Below are 14,186 nucleotides of genomic sequence, written 5' to 3'. Positions count from 1 at the left end.
CAGTCAACTTAGTCCCATATTTCACCTATGTAAAATGGCCTTTCGACCACACTATATAAGTGACAGATTTATCGACCACTACATAAAAGTGAAAATAACATCAACTGTATCTATAGAAGTGACAGTAAAACCAACTCTATTGTCTGATCTATAGAAGTGACAGTAAAACCAACTCTATTGTCTTATCTATAGAAGTGACAGTAAAACCAACTCTATTGTCTGATCTATAGAAGTGACAGTAAAACCAACTCTATTGTCTTATCTATAGAAGTGACAGTAAAACCAACTCCATTGTCTCATCTATAGAAGTGACAGTAAAACCAACTCTATTGTCTTATCTATAGAAGTGACAGTAAAACCAACTCTATTGTCTGATCTATAGAAGTGACAGTAAAACCAACTCTATTGTCTGATCTATAGAAGTGACAGTAAAACCAACTCTATTGTCTGATCTATAGAAAGGACAGTATTATGAACTATATCGTGTCAGTAGAAATTACAATAAAATCACCTCTATCGTGTTATCTATAGAAGTGACAGTAAAACCAACTCCATTGTCTTATCTATAGAAGTGACAGTAAAACCAATTCTATTGACTTATCTATAGAAGTGACAGTAAAACCAACTCTATTGTCTGATCTATAGAAGGGACAGAAAAACCAACTCTATTGTCTTATCTATGGAAGTGACAGTAAAACCAACTCTATTGTCTGATCTATAGAAGGGACAGTATTATGAACTATATCGTGTCAGTAGAAATTACAATAAAATCACCTCTATCGTGTTGTCTATAGAAGTGACAGTAAAACCAACTCTATTGTCTTATCTATAGAAGTGACAGTAAAACCAACTCTATTGTCTGATCTATTGAAGTGACAGTAAAACCAACTCAATTGTCTGATCTATAGAAGTGACAGTAAAATCAACTCTATTGTCTTATCTATAGAAGTGACAGTAAAACCAACTCTATTGTCTGATCTATAGAAGGGACAGTATTATGAACTATATCGTGTCAGTAGAAATTACAATAAAATCACCTCTATCGTGTTGTCTATAGAAGTGACAGTAAAACCAACTCTAATGTCTTATCTATAGAAATGACAGTAAAACCAACTCCCTTGTCTGATCTACAGAAGTGACAGTAAAACCAACTCTACTGTCTGATCTATAGAAGTGTCTTATTAATAGAAGTGCCTGTAAAATCATCTCTATTGTCTCACCTACAGAAGTGACCGTTAAGTCCGCCCTGCAGCCGGTCGAGCGCCTGACCTTCATGTCAGAGGGTTCCATGGTACTGTCCACCCAGGCAGACAGGAACGTCGCGCTCGTCAGCAACGTCTTCAGGGGCATCGGCGAGATCTTCCCCACCGACTACAACGCTACCTGGGCGGAAAATACGTCAGGGTAGATACATGTATTTCTCAGACATGTTACCGAGGTTTGGGATATTGTTATTGGCTGTATATAGGGGTACCCCTGGCAGTATATAGTGGTACCCCTGGCAGTATATCGGGAAGTACAGGTGTGAAAACAAGTGTCGAGCATATCGAATTCCCCTCACATTTTGTACCCCGTTTGTGTATAGGTAGTTCAAATGTGTAGGTCGAAGCTGCTTCAACGACGGCATGATTGTGTGACTAATTAATATGTGACGAGGGGGCACGGGTGGCCCAGTCGTCTTAGGAGCCGCAATTCGCTGTGCAGAGTTGTGTCCCTTGGACACAACAGAAACGAAATTGTGGTTCGAATCCCAGTTCGCCCCGTTATGTTTCTTGGTTTGTCAGCACCATACCCGTGCTCGTGGGTTTCACCAAAGTGGTTAATGTCTGAGACCTCCATCACTTCGGGATTTCCTCCCACATTAAGCTGACACACCGTAAAAGAACTGGAATAGCGGTGGCGTTAAACCCAACTCACTCACTCACTAATAAGTGTCGTAAAACTAGCAGAGAACATATATTAAATGGGTGACTTTCCCAGCGGCCTAGTACCAGTGACGTTGTAATTAGCGCCATGTGTGAAACATCGTCTTTGTGTGATCGGGGTAACCATTGATTGTAAATTCAATGTACACATATCACTTTGAGGTCGAATATGAACAAAATGGTGTTTGAAGACCATGAATCAAGTAAGCTGGGGCTGCCAACTTGTGTGAGCAGAGTTCCCCTTTAAAGGGTCACTAGACTCGATCTAATTGGCGGTTCTAACTCGTTGATGGAAGCCATTACAACACTTCGTAAACCTGGCAACACAAAGAATATTTCGACATTAATGATGGCTATCAGACGAGCAGTCAACGATTACTCCAGTTACGTCAAGGCAATGTCTCAAGAAGTCAGTGTCCAACAAGTCACTAGTGAGACTGCAGATAGGCACCAGACCACGGAGTCTTAACGCCTTTAAGCTAACATGTCGTCAGGTAGCTGTATTTTCAAATCCTTCCCACAAACCTTCTTCGAGAGGCATTTAGAAGTTGATGTGACGTGACGGTGTAGCTTCTAACACCTTGTTCACGTTGTTAGAACCTACACCGAAACATCCCTCCCAATTTTTATATAGAAATTGTTTATCCATATATCTTATCCTTACCTACTTCGTACCTTAGCTTCGATATTTAAACTTATCAGAGCTACAGATAAGCTGCGTATTTGCATAAAATACCCCCCCAAAACTATTTAAAACCCAATTCCTTTCAATTAACTTGCGTGCAGAAATGCATGCATTAAATGGAAAACGCAATTGTTTAAAAACGGCGCGCGTAAACACCCAGTGAACCTTTTTTCAGCATGCGTACAAAGGAGCTAATTTCCGAAACAAAATTACGAGCTAATTTGCTTTCCGAGTCAAGCCTATATTAAGAAGCGTTATATTACATCTAAAACACTATTTCATTATTTTAAATCTCAAAATGCTTACTCATTTCGGGAACAAAAACCCAATAGAGTGATGAATAGATGAGTGAAAAAAATATTGGTTACCTAGAGAAAAATGTAATAACCGAATTAAAATGGAAACCTTCGAGTAAAAACTCAATTGCTCAAAATGTTATCTGGAGCTCTGGACTTATCTAAAGTATATGCGTGTTGCACAGCAATAGCTGCGTACTTGACTGTGTCCATCATTCAATGTTTTCTTCCGATTTCAGTGCCGAAATAAAAATTAGCAACCATATTGTGGGCGTGTCCTTGTATCCTAGCAACACGACAGACCAGAAACAGATCAACTTGACCTTCAGCTTGTCCCAACCACATAATTATACTGTCATCCCAAAATGTGTTTTCCTGGATTTTGGAGACAGGTTGTATATATTTCGTATTCCTTTAAAACAGCATATCATTACTGTTTTCGTGTTTACAAATAAACATAAAACAGTATTGGTGATTATACTATAACAACTGGATAATTTGTTTCATAATATAATGATAGAAGTGCAATATATTTTGTTAAATGGATCTTATATCTGTTTGTTATCCATATAGTATAAACTCAAGACGTTAACGTTTATAATAATCACATGTGTGATAATGACTTGAAGCGCATCGTCGCTATTATGATTTTTGACGTCAGAGTAATGACGTCAGAATAATGACGTCACAGGACATCGGTATCCCACTTACCTTATGAACCCGTGTCAGGATGTACACGTTTCCTAAAATCAGAAATTCCTGTGATAATCTCGATAATCATATTTCCAGAGGCCAAGACGATTCCAGATGGTCAGACATTGGATGCAGCACAATTGTCATGGATACTGGAGTTATCTGCTCCTGCAATCATCTGACAAACTTTGCCATATTGATGCAGGTCGTTGCTGTCGAGGTGTGTATGTCGGACACCATGGTGTACGTGGCGTTGAGTGAGTGAGTGAGTTGGGTTTAACGCCGCTCTGAGTGAGTGAGTTGGGTTTAACGCCGCTCTGAGGGAGTGAGTGAGTGAGTTGGGTTTAACCCGCTTTGAACAGTGTTTCATTATCAGCTTGATGTGAGAGAAAAGGACGAAGTGATGCACGTCTCGGTCGTTTACCACTTTCTGACCACCCGATCCAATTAGTCGCCTCTACAAGCACAGTCACCTTTTACGGCAAGCATGGGTTGCTGAAGATCTATACTAACCCGGATCTTCACGGGTCTAAATTATTGAGATAAAGATTGCGATTGTACGTACAAATATAACGAACACTGGTAAAGTATACTACTCAAAATAGATTAAAGAACACGCGAATTTTTCATATGACAAGTTAATCTGTCAGATTTACAATTGTCATGGAAAAAGTAGGTGTTCCTTACCTTATTTTGAGCAGTATATAATTGATGTACACTTATACTGGAGGCAGTACATGTTTTAGAATAAATAAAAATAATGATATAATAAACTGAGGTATATTGTTTTTCGTCATTGTTGTTTTCAGGAACCATGAAGGACCCCTAAAAAGTATTTTATTTTAAATAAACAATGATTTGTTTGTTTCTGTTTTGTTTGGTTGTTAATGGTCATATCAGATTGATTACGTTTGCCTATAAAAATTAGCGACAAATCATTTCTATAATCAGTGTACGATTCCGACTATATCATAAGCATGCGATTATGAATCACTATCAAAAATTAATGATACCATGGGGTCGCGAAAAGGGGAGCGGCTCAAACACTATACCTTCCAAGACAATCACTGTGTATACTCACTGCCAAAAGTAACGCGAACCATAGAAACATATAGAGAAGTATGTAAGTTATGTTTCCGATGTGCACCGCTCAATGACAAAACTAACAATCAGTTAAGTGTTAACACATAGTGTCTTTATTCTTAATACGATTTGCTGTCAAATATGTGATTACCAAACTTTACACACTAATCCTGCACGAAACAAATGGTGCATCTCCAGTCATCGGTCTATGACGTCACATGTGATGCGTTCATAAGCGTCGATTCACACAACATACCAGTATGTTCGTTTGTGCATCTAACCAATCTAATATTTCGAGTAATTCTTCATCTATTAACCAACATATATGGTATTATCGTTTCTTTTGTTGGTGAGTATATAAACCACCTTGTTGTTTCAGCTCTCCTCCGTCGACGAGCAGGCGCTGGAGGTGATCACGTTTGTGGGGTGCACGCTGTCACTGCTGGGTGCGATACTCACCGTCCTTACATTCCTGTTTCTCAAGTATGTGCCGCCCCATGTGACTGTGGAGACAATCCTTGCCTCCTGACACTAGGCCCCGTCACTATTCCAAGATATCGCGCCAACTTGAAAGTATCGCACTTACTTGGACATATCCAGCCGGGTTCTCTGCGTGTGCTGCGCTGGCGCTACACTGGAGCGGCAGCGCAGCATACCCAGGGAACCAGGCTGGCGAATAACAAGTAAAACTCGAGATATATTGCAATAACATCGAGAAGTCCGTTCACTGATAAATAGCGGTAATTTCGATATAATTAGAGGTCAATTCAAAGTGTATTCACGAAGTGTAACTTACTTATTAGACCAAAAGCTACACTTCATGTACAAATAAACATCCGTTAAACGAACGGAGCTGACATTGTTGAAACAATTACACACCAATATATGAAACACGCCGATCCCACTCATATGTTTGAGTGAGTGAGTGAGTTTGGTTTTACGCCGCTTTTAGCAGTATTCCAGCAATATCACGGCGGGGAACGCCAGAAATGGGCTTCACACATTGTACCCATGTCGGGAATCGAACCCGGGTCTTCGGCGTGGCGAGCAAATGCTTTAACCACTAGGCTACCCGACCACTCGCTTATACGAGCCGTCGACCTTGGAATAGACTACGACGAATAACATTTACTTTGTTTCAATGGCATTCTAGAAGTTAGTGAGTGAATAAGAAAACATACAACATTTGTGAGCAACCATGAGATAAGGGGCCAAATGGGTTATAAATCACATTTTGACTTTTCATTATATTTAAAAACAACAGCATCTTCGGAACACAAGAATACAATTCACAAGCTTCAATTCACACTTATTATAGAGTGAGTGAGTGAGTGAGTGAGTGAGTGAGTATGGTTTTACGCCGCTTTTAGCAATATTCCAGCAATATCACGGCGGGGGACACCAGAAATGAAATGGGCTTCACACATTGTACCCATGTCGGGAATCGAACCCGGGTCTTCGGCGTGACGAGCGAATGCTTTAACCACTAGGCTACCCGACCGCCCCCATTTACTATAGAGATACACGACATCACATATATCAATCTTTAAGTTAACGTCATACATCTGTATGACGTCATAGCACAATTGGGTCTCAGAGTCTCCCACTGTGCCCTTTATTGCAGGATCTACACAGACCGGGTTCTCATCCATCTCAATCTGGCAGTGTCCATCATCGGCGCCCAGATCCTGCTGCTGATGGAGGAGGCCATTGACCGGGGAACGGTGAGTCCGCGCACTACATCAGTGAGCCAGGCTGTCCCGCCTTTAACGAAACCAATACAGCTGCGGGGGCGAACAATGGGGATTTTGCCAAAAGCGTCCAATGCATAATCGCCAAAGTATCAGCATATTGAATATCATTCCTGAATGATTGTGTGGCCTGTCTGGCCAGGAATCATTGTTTACAGCCAAAGCTTCAAACTGACCACCCTTCAAAAAGATTATAAAAAAACAATGTATTTTTTATGATGTTCAATTATTTATCCATAAAAAATCAATTTTTTGCTTGTTTCTTTCTTGTTTAACGCCGCACTCAGCAATATAGCTCTCCTGCTAAATGAGGGCGGCCTGGAAATAATCAAATCTGGGCCAGACAGTCCAGTGATTGATATTATGGGCAACGATCCACGCCGTCGGGGTTCCCGAGCCATAAAAAAGTATTTCTTACTGGCATAGGTTGCAGGGTACCAGTACATACTGGATCAGGTAGTCTGACTGGCCTGGAATCTTTGTCATTGCCGTGATGCAGCTGGAATATTGTTGACTGCGGCTTAAAACAACATTTATCCTCTCATTTGCATTTTTGCGAGTCGACCATTGAAGCAGACTGATGATTGGTGTTTCTGGGTCTGTAAGGGTGACGGTTCTACGTGGCGGCATGCGATCCTGTGCACAGCTCACAAATCAGGTGAAGTTAAGCAACGTCGGTCGTGGAGAGTCCTTTTATGGTTGACCCCGTTTCGGCAGCTTGACTCCTGAGAGTTTCTAGGGCTTCGGTCCTGCCCCACACTGAAGCACATGTACCACATGTGGTGTCTCCTTGAGAAAGGGACTTTGTTCGAAATGTGCCTCTGTTCACCCAGCAGTAAATGGGTACCCGGTAGGATGAGATGGCAATGTTTGTTAACCTTCTAGCGCCTCACAGGCAGTTTGAGTTGTATACTTCCCTGGGAGCTGAGAATGATGCTTGAGTGGACACTGATCCAAATGTTTCTGCCCCCAGTCTGCGTGTGTGGGGGTGACGGTTCTACTCTACTACTTCAACATGGCGGTGTTCAGCTGGATGCTGGTGGAGGGGGTGCAGCTGTTCATACAGATTGTCGTCGTCTTCACCGCCGAGAGCCGGATGAAGGTGTTCTACACTATAGGATGGGGTGTGTTCGCATTGTCCTACTCACTGTAGCCACGAATCCAGTTATCAAGGTCACCAAAACGGGCAAAACTATTCCTCTTAAGGACCTCAAATTTAATCTTCTGATGTTTTTTTTTAGTATAAATATAAACATAAATATATACACTGTAGTTGGGGGTGTTTTGGCTGCCACACAGGGACCGGTAGGGTAGCCTGGTGGTTAAAGGTTTCGCTCCTCTCGCCGAAGGGTTCGATGTGTGAAGGACATTTCGGGTGTGCCCCGCCGTGATATTGCTGGAATATTGCATAACGCGGCGTAAAACAACAAACACTCACTCTAATGCCTACTCACACACTAATGTGTAGCCACTTGTGTCATTCCGAGAAAAGTCGAAGTTACGGAAAAGGGCGATAGGTGACGAAAGACGATATTCCACGAGTCCAGACCATTTTACATTTGGCTGAATTCGTTTTATGAAATAAATAATTTTGTCCGAAGTCAGTTCATGTCTAATGAAATCCAAATAAATATTATGTCACGCTTATTGGCAAAAACACAATTCATGTTTTGGAGGGGGCACGTGTGGCTTAGTCGTCTAAGGCGCCACGATTCGCTGTGCACGCCAATAAACTATGATTGTGGGTTCGAATCCCGGTTCACCCCAATTATATTTCTAGGTTTCTCAGCACCATACCCGTGCTCGTGGGTTTCACCGAAGTGGTAAACGTCTGAGACCTGCATCACTTCGGGCTTTCCTCCCACATTAAACTGACACCCCGTGATGTAACTGGAATACTGTTAAAAGCGGCGTTAAACCCAACTCACTCACTCACTCATGTTTTGGACAAAACACCGAAACGATGATCATCTCGAAATCCTTTTGAAAATAAATTGTCACCTCATCATAGTGACGTCAGACGGTCGAGAGAACCTTCCATATCCGACCATCAACTAACAGTGCTAAAAATGGTACAATGGCCGAGAGGCATTAGTATGGAATACTGTAAGGGACATTCTTGCGATCTCGACTTTTGGAATCAAGCTCACTATGCCAAAGTGCCGGAATGCGAGTTGAGGAGAACTCGAGAATAGAAGAAAGAAACTCGACTACTTTTAGAACTAGTCTGGTTTTGTAATAGATGTTCAATCGCCAATACGTCTATAAATTATTAATTTGGGAGTTGAACATGACACTCATTATTTCCTTCTAAGGGTTGCCGTTCCTGGCCGCCGGTGCGCTTCTCCCGGTGTTCCACGAGAATCTCGGACAGATGGGCGTGTAAGTGAATCGGAAGTTTGTTAAGTACATGTACGACTTACTATTTCATTGACACTATATGTGACAACAAAGCAAATGAACATACTTCCCATGTTTGATTAACTAATGACACCAAAAAATAAGCATTTTTGTTCTTGTCAATTTCCCTCGTAACAATGTGCCATGCGAACACATTAAAATTCTAACATGTATCCTTACGTTTGAATCAGTTTGTTGTTTCCCGAGCAGAAAGGTTTCTTGTCAGAGTGTCCCTTATTCTATTATACGTAACGGCTGTTCGTCTGTGTGCCAGGTGTTGGTTGTCTCCCCTGGATAATTCGATCTGGGCATTCGCTGTGCCTGCAGTCCTTGTTGTCTGTGTAAGTAACTATGGGTGTCACAAAAAGCTCAAATGAATATGGGTGTTACTAAAAGCTAAAATGAAATGTGAGATTGACACCAAAACAAAAAACATAAAAACATACTTAATTTTTCTGTCGATTTTCCTTGCCGTGAAGGGTTGACCTCGAAATCACAACAGTTAACAATATTTGGGATATCACTTGAGAGACATACTCGTTGACAGACACTGAGTAATGTCACTCCGAAGTTTTCAAAGGAGTGAACTTTGGTATCAGAAGGATTCGCCATTAAAGCGGCGTTAAACCAAGTTCGCTTACTCAAAGCTCCGAATCTGTCCCGACCGCCTCCGTGGTCTAGTGGTAGAGCGTCCGCCCGGAGAGCGGAAGGTCCGGGGTTCGATCCCCGGCCGCGTCATACTTAAAGACGTTTAAAGATGGTACTTGTTGTTACCCTGTCTGGCGCTCGGCATTAAGGGGCTAAAACAAGGACTGGTCGGCTCGGAGTCAGTATACTGTGTCTGAGTGGGGTCTTCATGTTAAACTGTGGCATGGTATCTCAGTGAGCTAGCACTATAAATCGGCATCAGTCCTGACTAGTACAAGCAGCCATACAAACACACACACGTACATGCACGTCGCTATATAAGTGCAATACTCTTGGACGCGACGTTAAACTCCATTTCACCTCACCTCACCGAATCTGTCCCACACACGATGGCTTCAGGCCTATCGGGAAATAATGATGGTCAGGGTGGCCCAGTAGTCTAAGGCGCCACAAGTCACTATGAGGTGTGTCCTGTTGGAATGGAAGGATCCCATGAACGTAGGTCCCAATCCAGACTCGCCCTGATTATTTTACAGATTGCAACAACCTATACCCGTGGTCTAATGTCTGCTTTGCTTTAGGTTTAGTCACACGTTGAAAGATAACTGAAAGCCGGGTCAAACTCAACTCAACTCACTCACTCACTCACGATCTCACGATGCCTGTGTTTGTCTGTTGCAGACCAACCTGATCATCCTGATGTTGGTGATGCGGGTCATCCTCAGCCTCAGTGTGGCCATGGAGGAGAACAAGATCCGCAGCATCAAGTAGGTGGACTCGGAATCTTTCATGGCCCTGTGTGATACATGAAACTGATGCTTTTAGAAGTTTTGTAATTATAATAAATCCCCATTCCATAACTAGGCAGCCGTTTTTTTTGTATTGATCATTCCACCGGTGCTGTTACTGTTTGACAGAACATTATTGAAATAAATGTTTTGTTGGGAGCCAACAAGCGCTGACATACTCACAGATTTGTGATAACGCTTCCCGAGGTATAGGACTGTGTTCCTATGCTTTATGACCATCGGTGGCCCTTGCTTTAAGAGGATGCAGAGTTAAGTCCCTTAGCTGTGTGCAAGGATCCGAATCCATTTTTGCCTCAATTAGGAATCTAGATGTTATAGCACTGACCTGTGTTCTTTGGTTAAGCCAGAATGATAAGCACATACGACATATTTCTCAATGTGCAATCCTCCAACAGTGGCGTTTTCTCATCTATTCCAGGACGGCGGTGAAGGCGTCGTTGCTGTTGCTGCCGCTGCTGGGCTGCACGTGGCTGTTCGGGGTGTTTACCTTCTCCGGGAAGACGGTGGTGTTCCAGTATCTGTTCGCGGCCACAAACTCCCTGCAGGGTCTGCTGCTGTTTATCTGTCACTGCATCTACAACAGTGAGGTAGGTCAAGGTCATATAGTGAGTGAGTGAGTTTTTACGCCGCTTTTAGCTCACCACCCAGGTCATATAGAGACAACAAGTGTCGCCATAACCTGCGCACATCACTGGGGCAGTAAAAATAGTCCCGCCATATCACGGCGTGGGACACCATAAATGGTCTTCTGGCACCCATATTGGGAATCAAACCCTTTGGTGTGATGAGCTGACACTTTAACCACCAGGCAGCATCACCACCAAAATGTCATTTAGAGGCAGAAATATGTCGCCATGACCTGCGCCCATCACTTGGGCAATGATTCCAGCTATTTCACGGCAGTGACATCAAGAGTGAGTGAGTGAGTGAATATGTTTTAACGCCGCTTTTAGCAATATTCCAGCGATATCACGGCGGGGGACACCAGAAATGGACTTCACACATTGTACCCATGTCGGGAATCGAACCCGGGTCTTCGGCGTGACGAGCGAACGCTTTAACCACTAGGCTACCCCACCGCCCCCGTGACATCAAGAATGGGCTTCATATATTGCACACATGTGGAGTGTCAAGTACAGGTTCTCGACGTGACGCGACACCGCTTTAAAAACAAGACTACGAGACAAATAAGGGTCGTAAGAAGGATGAACTTGAGATTTGAACCCACCGGATCGTTGTAGATAATCCCATGAAGATACGGGGTAGAATAGGTCTTCAGCAACCCATGCTTGTCGTAAGAGGCGACTAACGGGATCGGGTGGTCAGGCTTGCTGACTTAGTTAATGCATGTCATTGATCCCAATTGCGTGGATCGATGCTTATGATGTCAATCACTGGATTGTCTGGTCCAGACTCGATTATTTACAGACCGCCGCCATATAGCTTGAATATTGCTGAGTGCGGCGTTACACAACAAACCAAACCAAACCAAACGTTGTAGCTGACGTGCACGAACTGTGGCACTTTAAACCCTGGGTCTACCACACGCTGAACAAACACCAGGGTTCGATTCCTCCTCCTGAATAATGTTTGAAGTATTTTAAGCTCATCACACCGCGATATATCGCTGATATTTTAAAACCATATTCACTCACACAACATGTTATGCAGTTGTCAATTTCACTGTTGGTGGAAGGGTGTTTATCATCCTCTTCGTGTCCACATGTTTAGGTCAGAGACGTATTCCTACGCCGCAAATCGTCCTGGGACCTGTCACGACAGTTGAAGACGCACAACAAAGTAGAGCCGATATCCGACATCAGACCATCTTCATTCAAAGCGAGGCCTGCAGTCCAAACAAGACAACCCGGAGACAGGGTTATCACTCCGCCAACGGGGTCATCTGTCGTAGGATCAAACCCGGAAAGTGACACATCAAAAACCGGGCGGAGAAAAAGTAGTCCCGCCCCGATAAGCGTTGAATCAGTCAGTAAATAAAGGTCTCTGTTTTTGAAGGGAGATACTATTGATATATGTACCCGATCTTGTACCAGTGAGACTAGTCTAATTGTAAAAACACACTTAACAGTACAATAACCATTGTGTGGTTTATGTCTCAGTGCGTAGTCACACAATGTGGTACTGAGGCAGTAGCTTGTCACGACGAATACATGGGTTCGAATCCCATGAGGGTACAATGTGTGAAAACATACTTGATGCCCTTGTCGTGACATGACTGGAAGCGGCGTTAAACAAAACTCACTGGATGGAGTCATTCGTGACTAACTCGTGTTATTTCAGGACAAGCCGAAAAGCGACTCGTACCCCTCTCGTGGGCTTTTTGCGACTGGGTTCCGTCTAACCGCAAACGGGCATATATAGCAAAAAGAATTGACAACTCGTTGCGTAATGATTCACGTATATTTCCCCTATATGTCGTATATATTCCAGATGCTATTGAAACACATCGGAACTTACAGTATTATACAGTATGATTAAACACATTTAACTGTATCTTGGGTATGTTTATAAATGCAAGACATATGTAAAATCAAAAATTATTCCTGAGGGATTCTTTGACCGAAGTACTTGAAGTCATACGCGCATTCTGATTGGTTTGTCGTATTTTCGCACATAACGTTCATCGATAGGGGGACGAGTCTTCTTGCAGTTTACGGAAAGGGGCGAGTGGTGACGAATGTGGATGGAGTGTTGATTACCACCGATGGCTGCCAGAAGTACCAGTCTTTGGCCCCGTTCCACAAATCAATCTTAGCGCAACGACTCTCGTAAGCCAGTGTTAAAGTATGGTAGTCACGATCACCTTAGCGCTAAGATGGCTTTGTGGAACGGCGGCTGCTTGTCAGCTCTAACTGAATCGTCAATACGTCACGGTGATACACGGACGGGTCCAGAAGGTGGTGGTAGCACGCACCCCAGTCTTAGCAGGCACTTTACATGTTGTCTTTAGATCAATATATTATGCATACTTTGCCAGTTGGAGATTACTGGTGTATTATTGATGTATTGATTGACACTGAATACAGATGAACCTCGACGTTCAGTAATTAACAATTAGCGGGTAATTAACTTGATACATGTGAAATCACTTGTGCGTGTTATACTGATGATAATAAATATCACATATAAACATCGATCTCCGTGTCTATTGTGTCGAACTTATATTATATAACATGTCATTATATTGATTCACACACAGTTCACCATGAGTAATTTTCACAAACATGGACAGGTTATTAATACGAACAGTGAGACGACTGACCGCCGCGTTTGTAGTAATATAATGAGTGAGTGAGGGTTTTTTAAATTTTTATTTTAGAGCCGCTTTCAGGAATAATCAATCAAGAAAATCTTAGACGTTAACTGTTAATTGAAACCGACGAGCGCGGATATCATGATGATAACTTAAAACAATCAGAACCAACCGGGATTCAAACTCACGGTCACAGGTTTCTGCCACGCCAAAGGGACGCAACTCTGCACAACGAATTGTAGCGCCTCATACGACCGGGCCACGCATTCCCCAGTTGTAATACAGTGCGTCCCTTTGTATGGGAGCGTTCACTAGCATATTCATAGCAGGGCCAGATGACGGTATCCTGTAAATGAAGAGCAATTTCCGTGTGTCATCTAAAGCATGTTGGTGATGAGGGCTCATGCATCGCTCTGGTCGGGACGCAGCTCGCTGGTCAGTCTTGAGGGTGGTTTATGTTCAGATCTCACCACGCCATCATGAATAATGTCCAAGCGTACTCGTCTGTAGGTAACTCGAGTCGCCACGTGCATTTCATGAATCTCATCATCATGACCTATGGGATGGGGTTGTGCTGCATTCAGCAATGTTTCACAATATCGTTCCATTTTAATAAGAGAAC

General features: G+C 42.9%; 1 protein-coding gene across 1 annotated transcript in view; it reads left to right on the top strand.

Annotated features, from left to right (window-relative positions):
• The window catches only part of LOC124111824 (adhesion G-protein coupled receptor D1-like), a 33,825-nt gene extending 21,022 nt beyond the window's left edge, over positions 1 to 12,803 (top strand). The window contains exons 14-24 of the mRNA XM_046471649.2: positions 1,227 to 1,404; positions 3,146 to 3,298; positions 3,696 to 3,819; positions 5,062 to 5,165; positions 6,307 to 6,406; positions 7,407 to 7,557; positions 8,749 to 8,815; positions 9,108 to 9,174; positions 10,163 to 10,248; positions 10,709 to 10,877; positions 12,022 to 12,803. Coding sequence (XP_046327605.2) covers positions 1,227 to 1,404; positions 3,146 to 3,298; positions 3,696 to 3,819; positions 5,062 to 5,165; positions 6,307 to 6,406; positions 7,407 to 7,557; positions 8,749 to 8,815; positions 9,108 to 9,174; positions 10,163 to 10,248; positions 10,709 to 10,877; positions 12,022 to 12,288 — 1,466 coding nt within the window. The 3' untranslated portion in view covers positions 12,289 to 12,803. The remainder of the gene's footprint in view (positions 1 to 1,226; positions 1,405 to 3,145; positions 3,299 to 3,695; positions 3,820 to 5,061; positions 5,166 to 6,306; positions 6,407 to 7,406; positions 7,558 to 8,748; positions 8,816 to 9,107; positions 9,175 to 10,162; positions 10,249 to 10,708; positions 10,878 to 12,021) is intronic.
• Positions 12,804 to 14,186: the final 1,383 nt, after the last annotated feature.

Source organism: Haliotis rufescens, unplaced genomic scaffold, assembly GCF_023055435.1.
Source record: "Haliotis rufescens isolate VD_foot unplaced genomic scaffold, xgHalRufe1.0.p SCAF_5, whole genome shotgun sequence".
In the NCBI taxonomy this organism is placed as follows: Eukaryota; Metazoa; Mollusca; class Gastropoda; order Lepetellida; family Haliotidae; genus Haliotis; species Haliotis rufescens.
The sequence above is the reverse complement of the archived record's forward strand: the minus strand, read 5'-3'. Positions and strand labels throughout refer to the sequence as shown.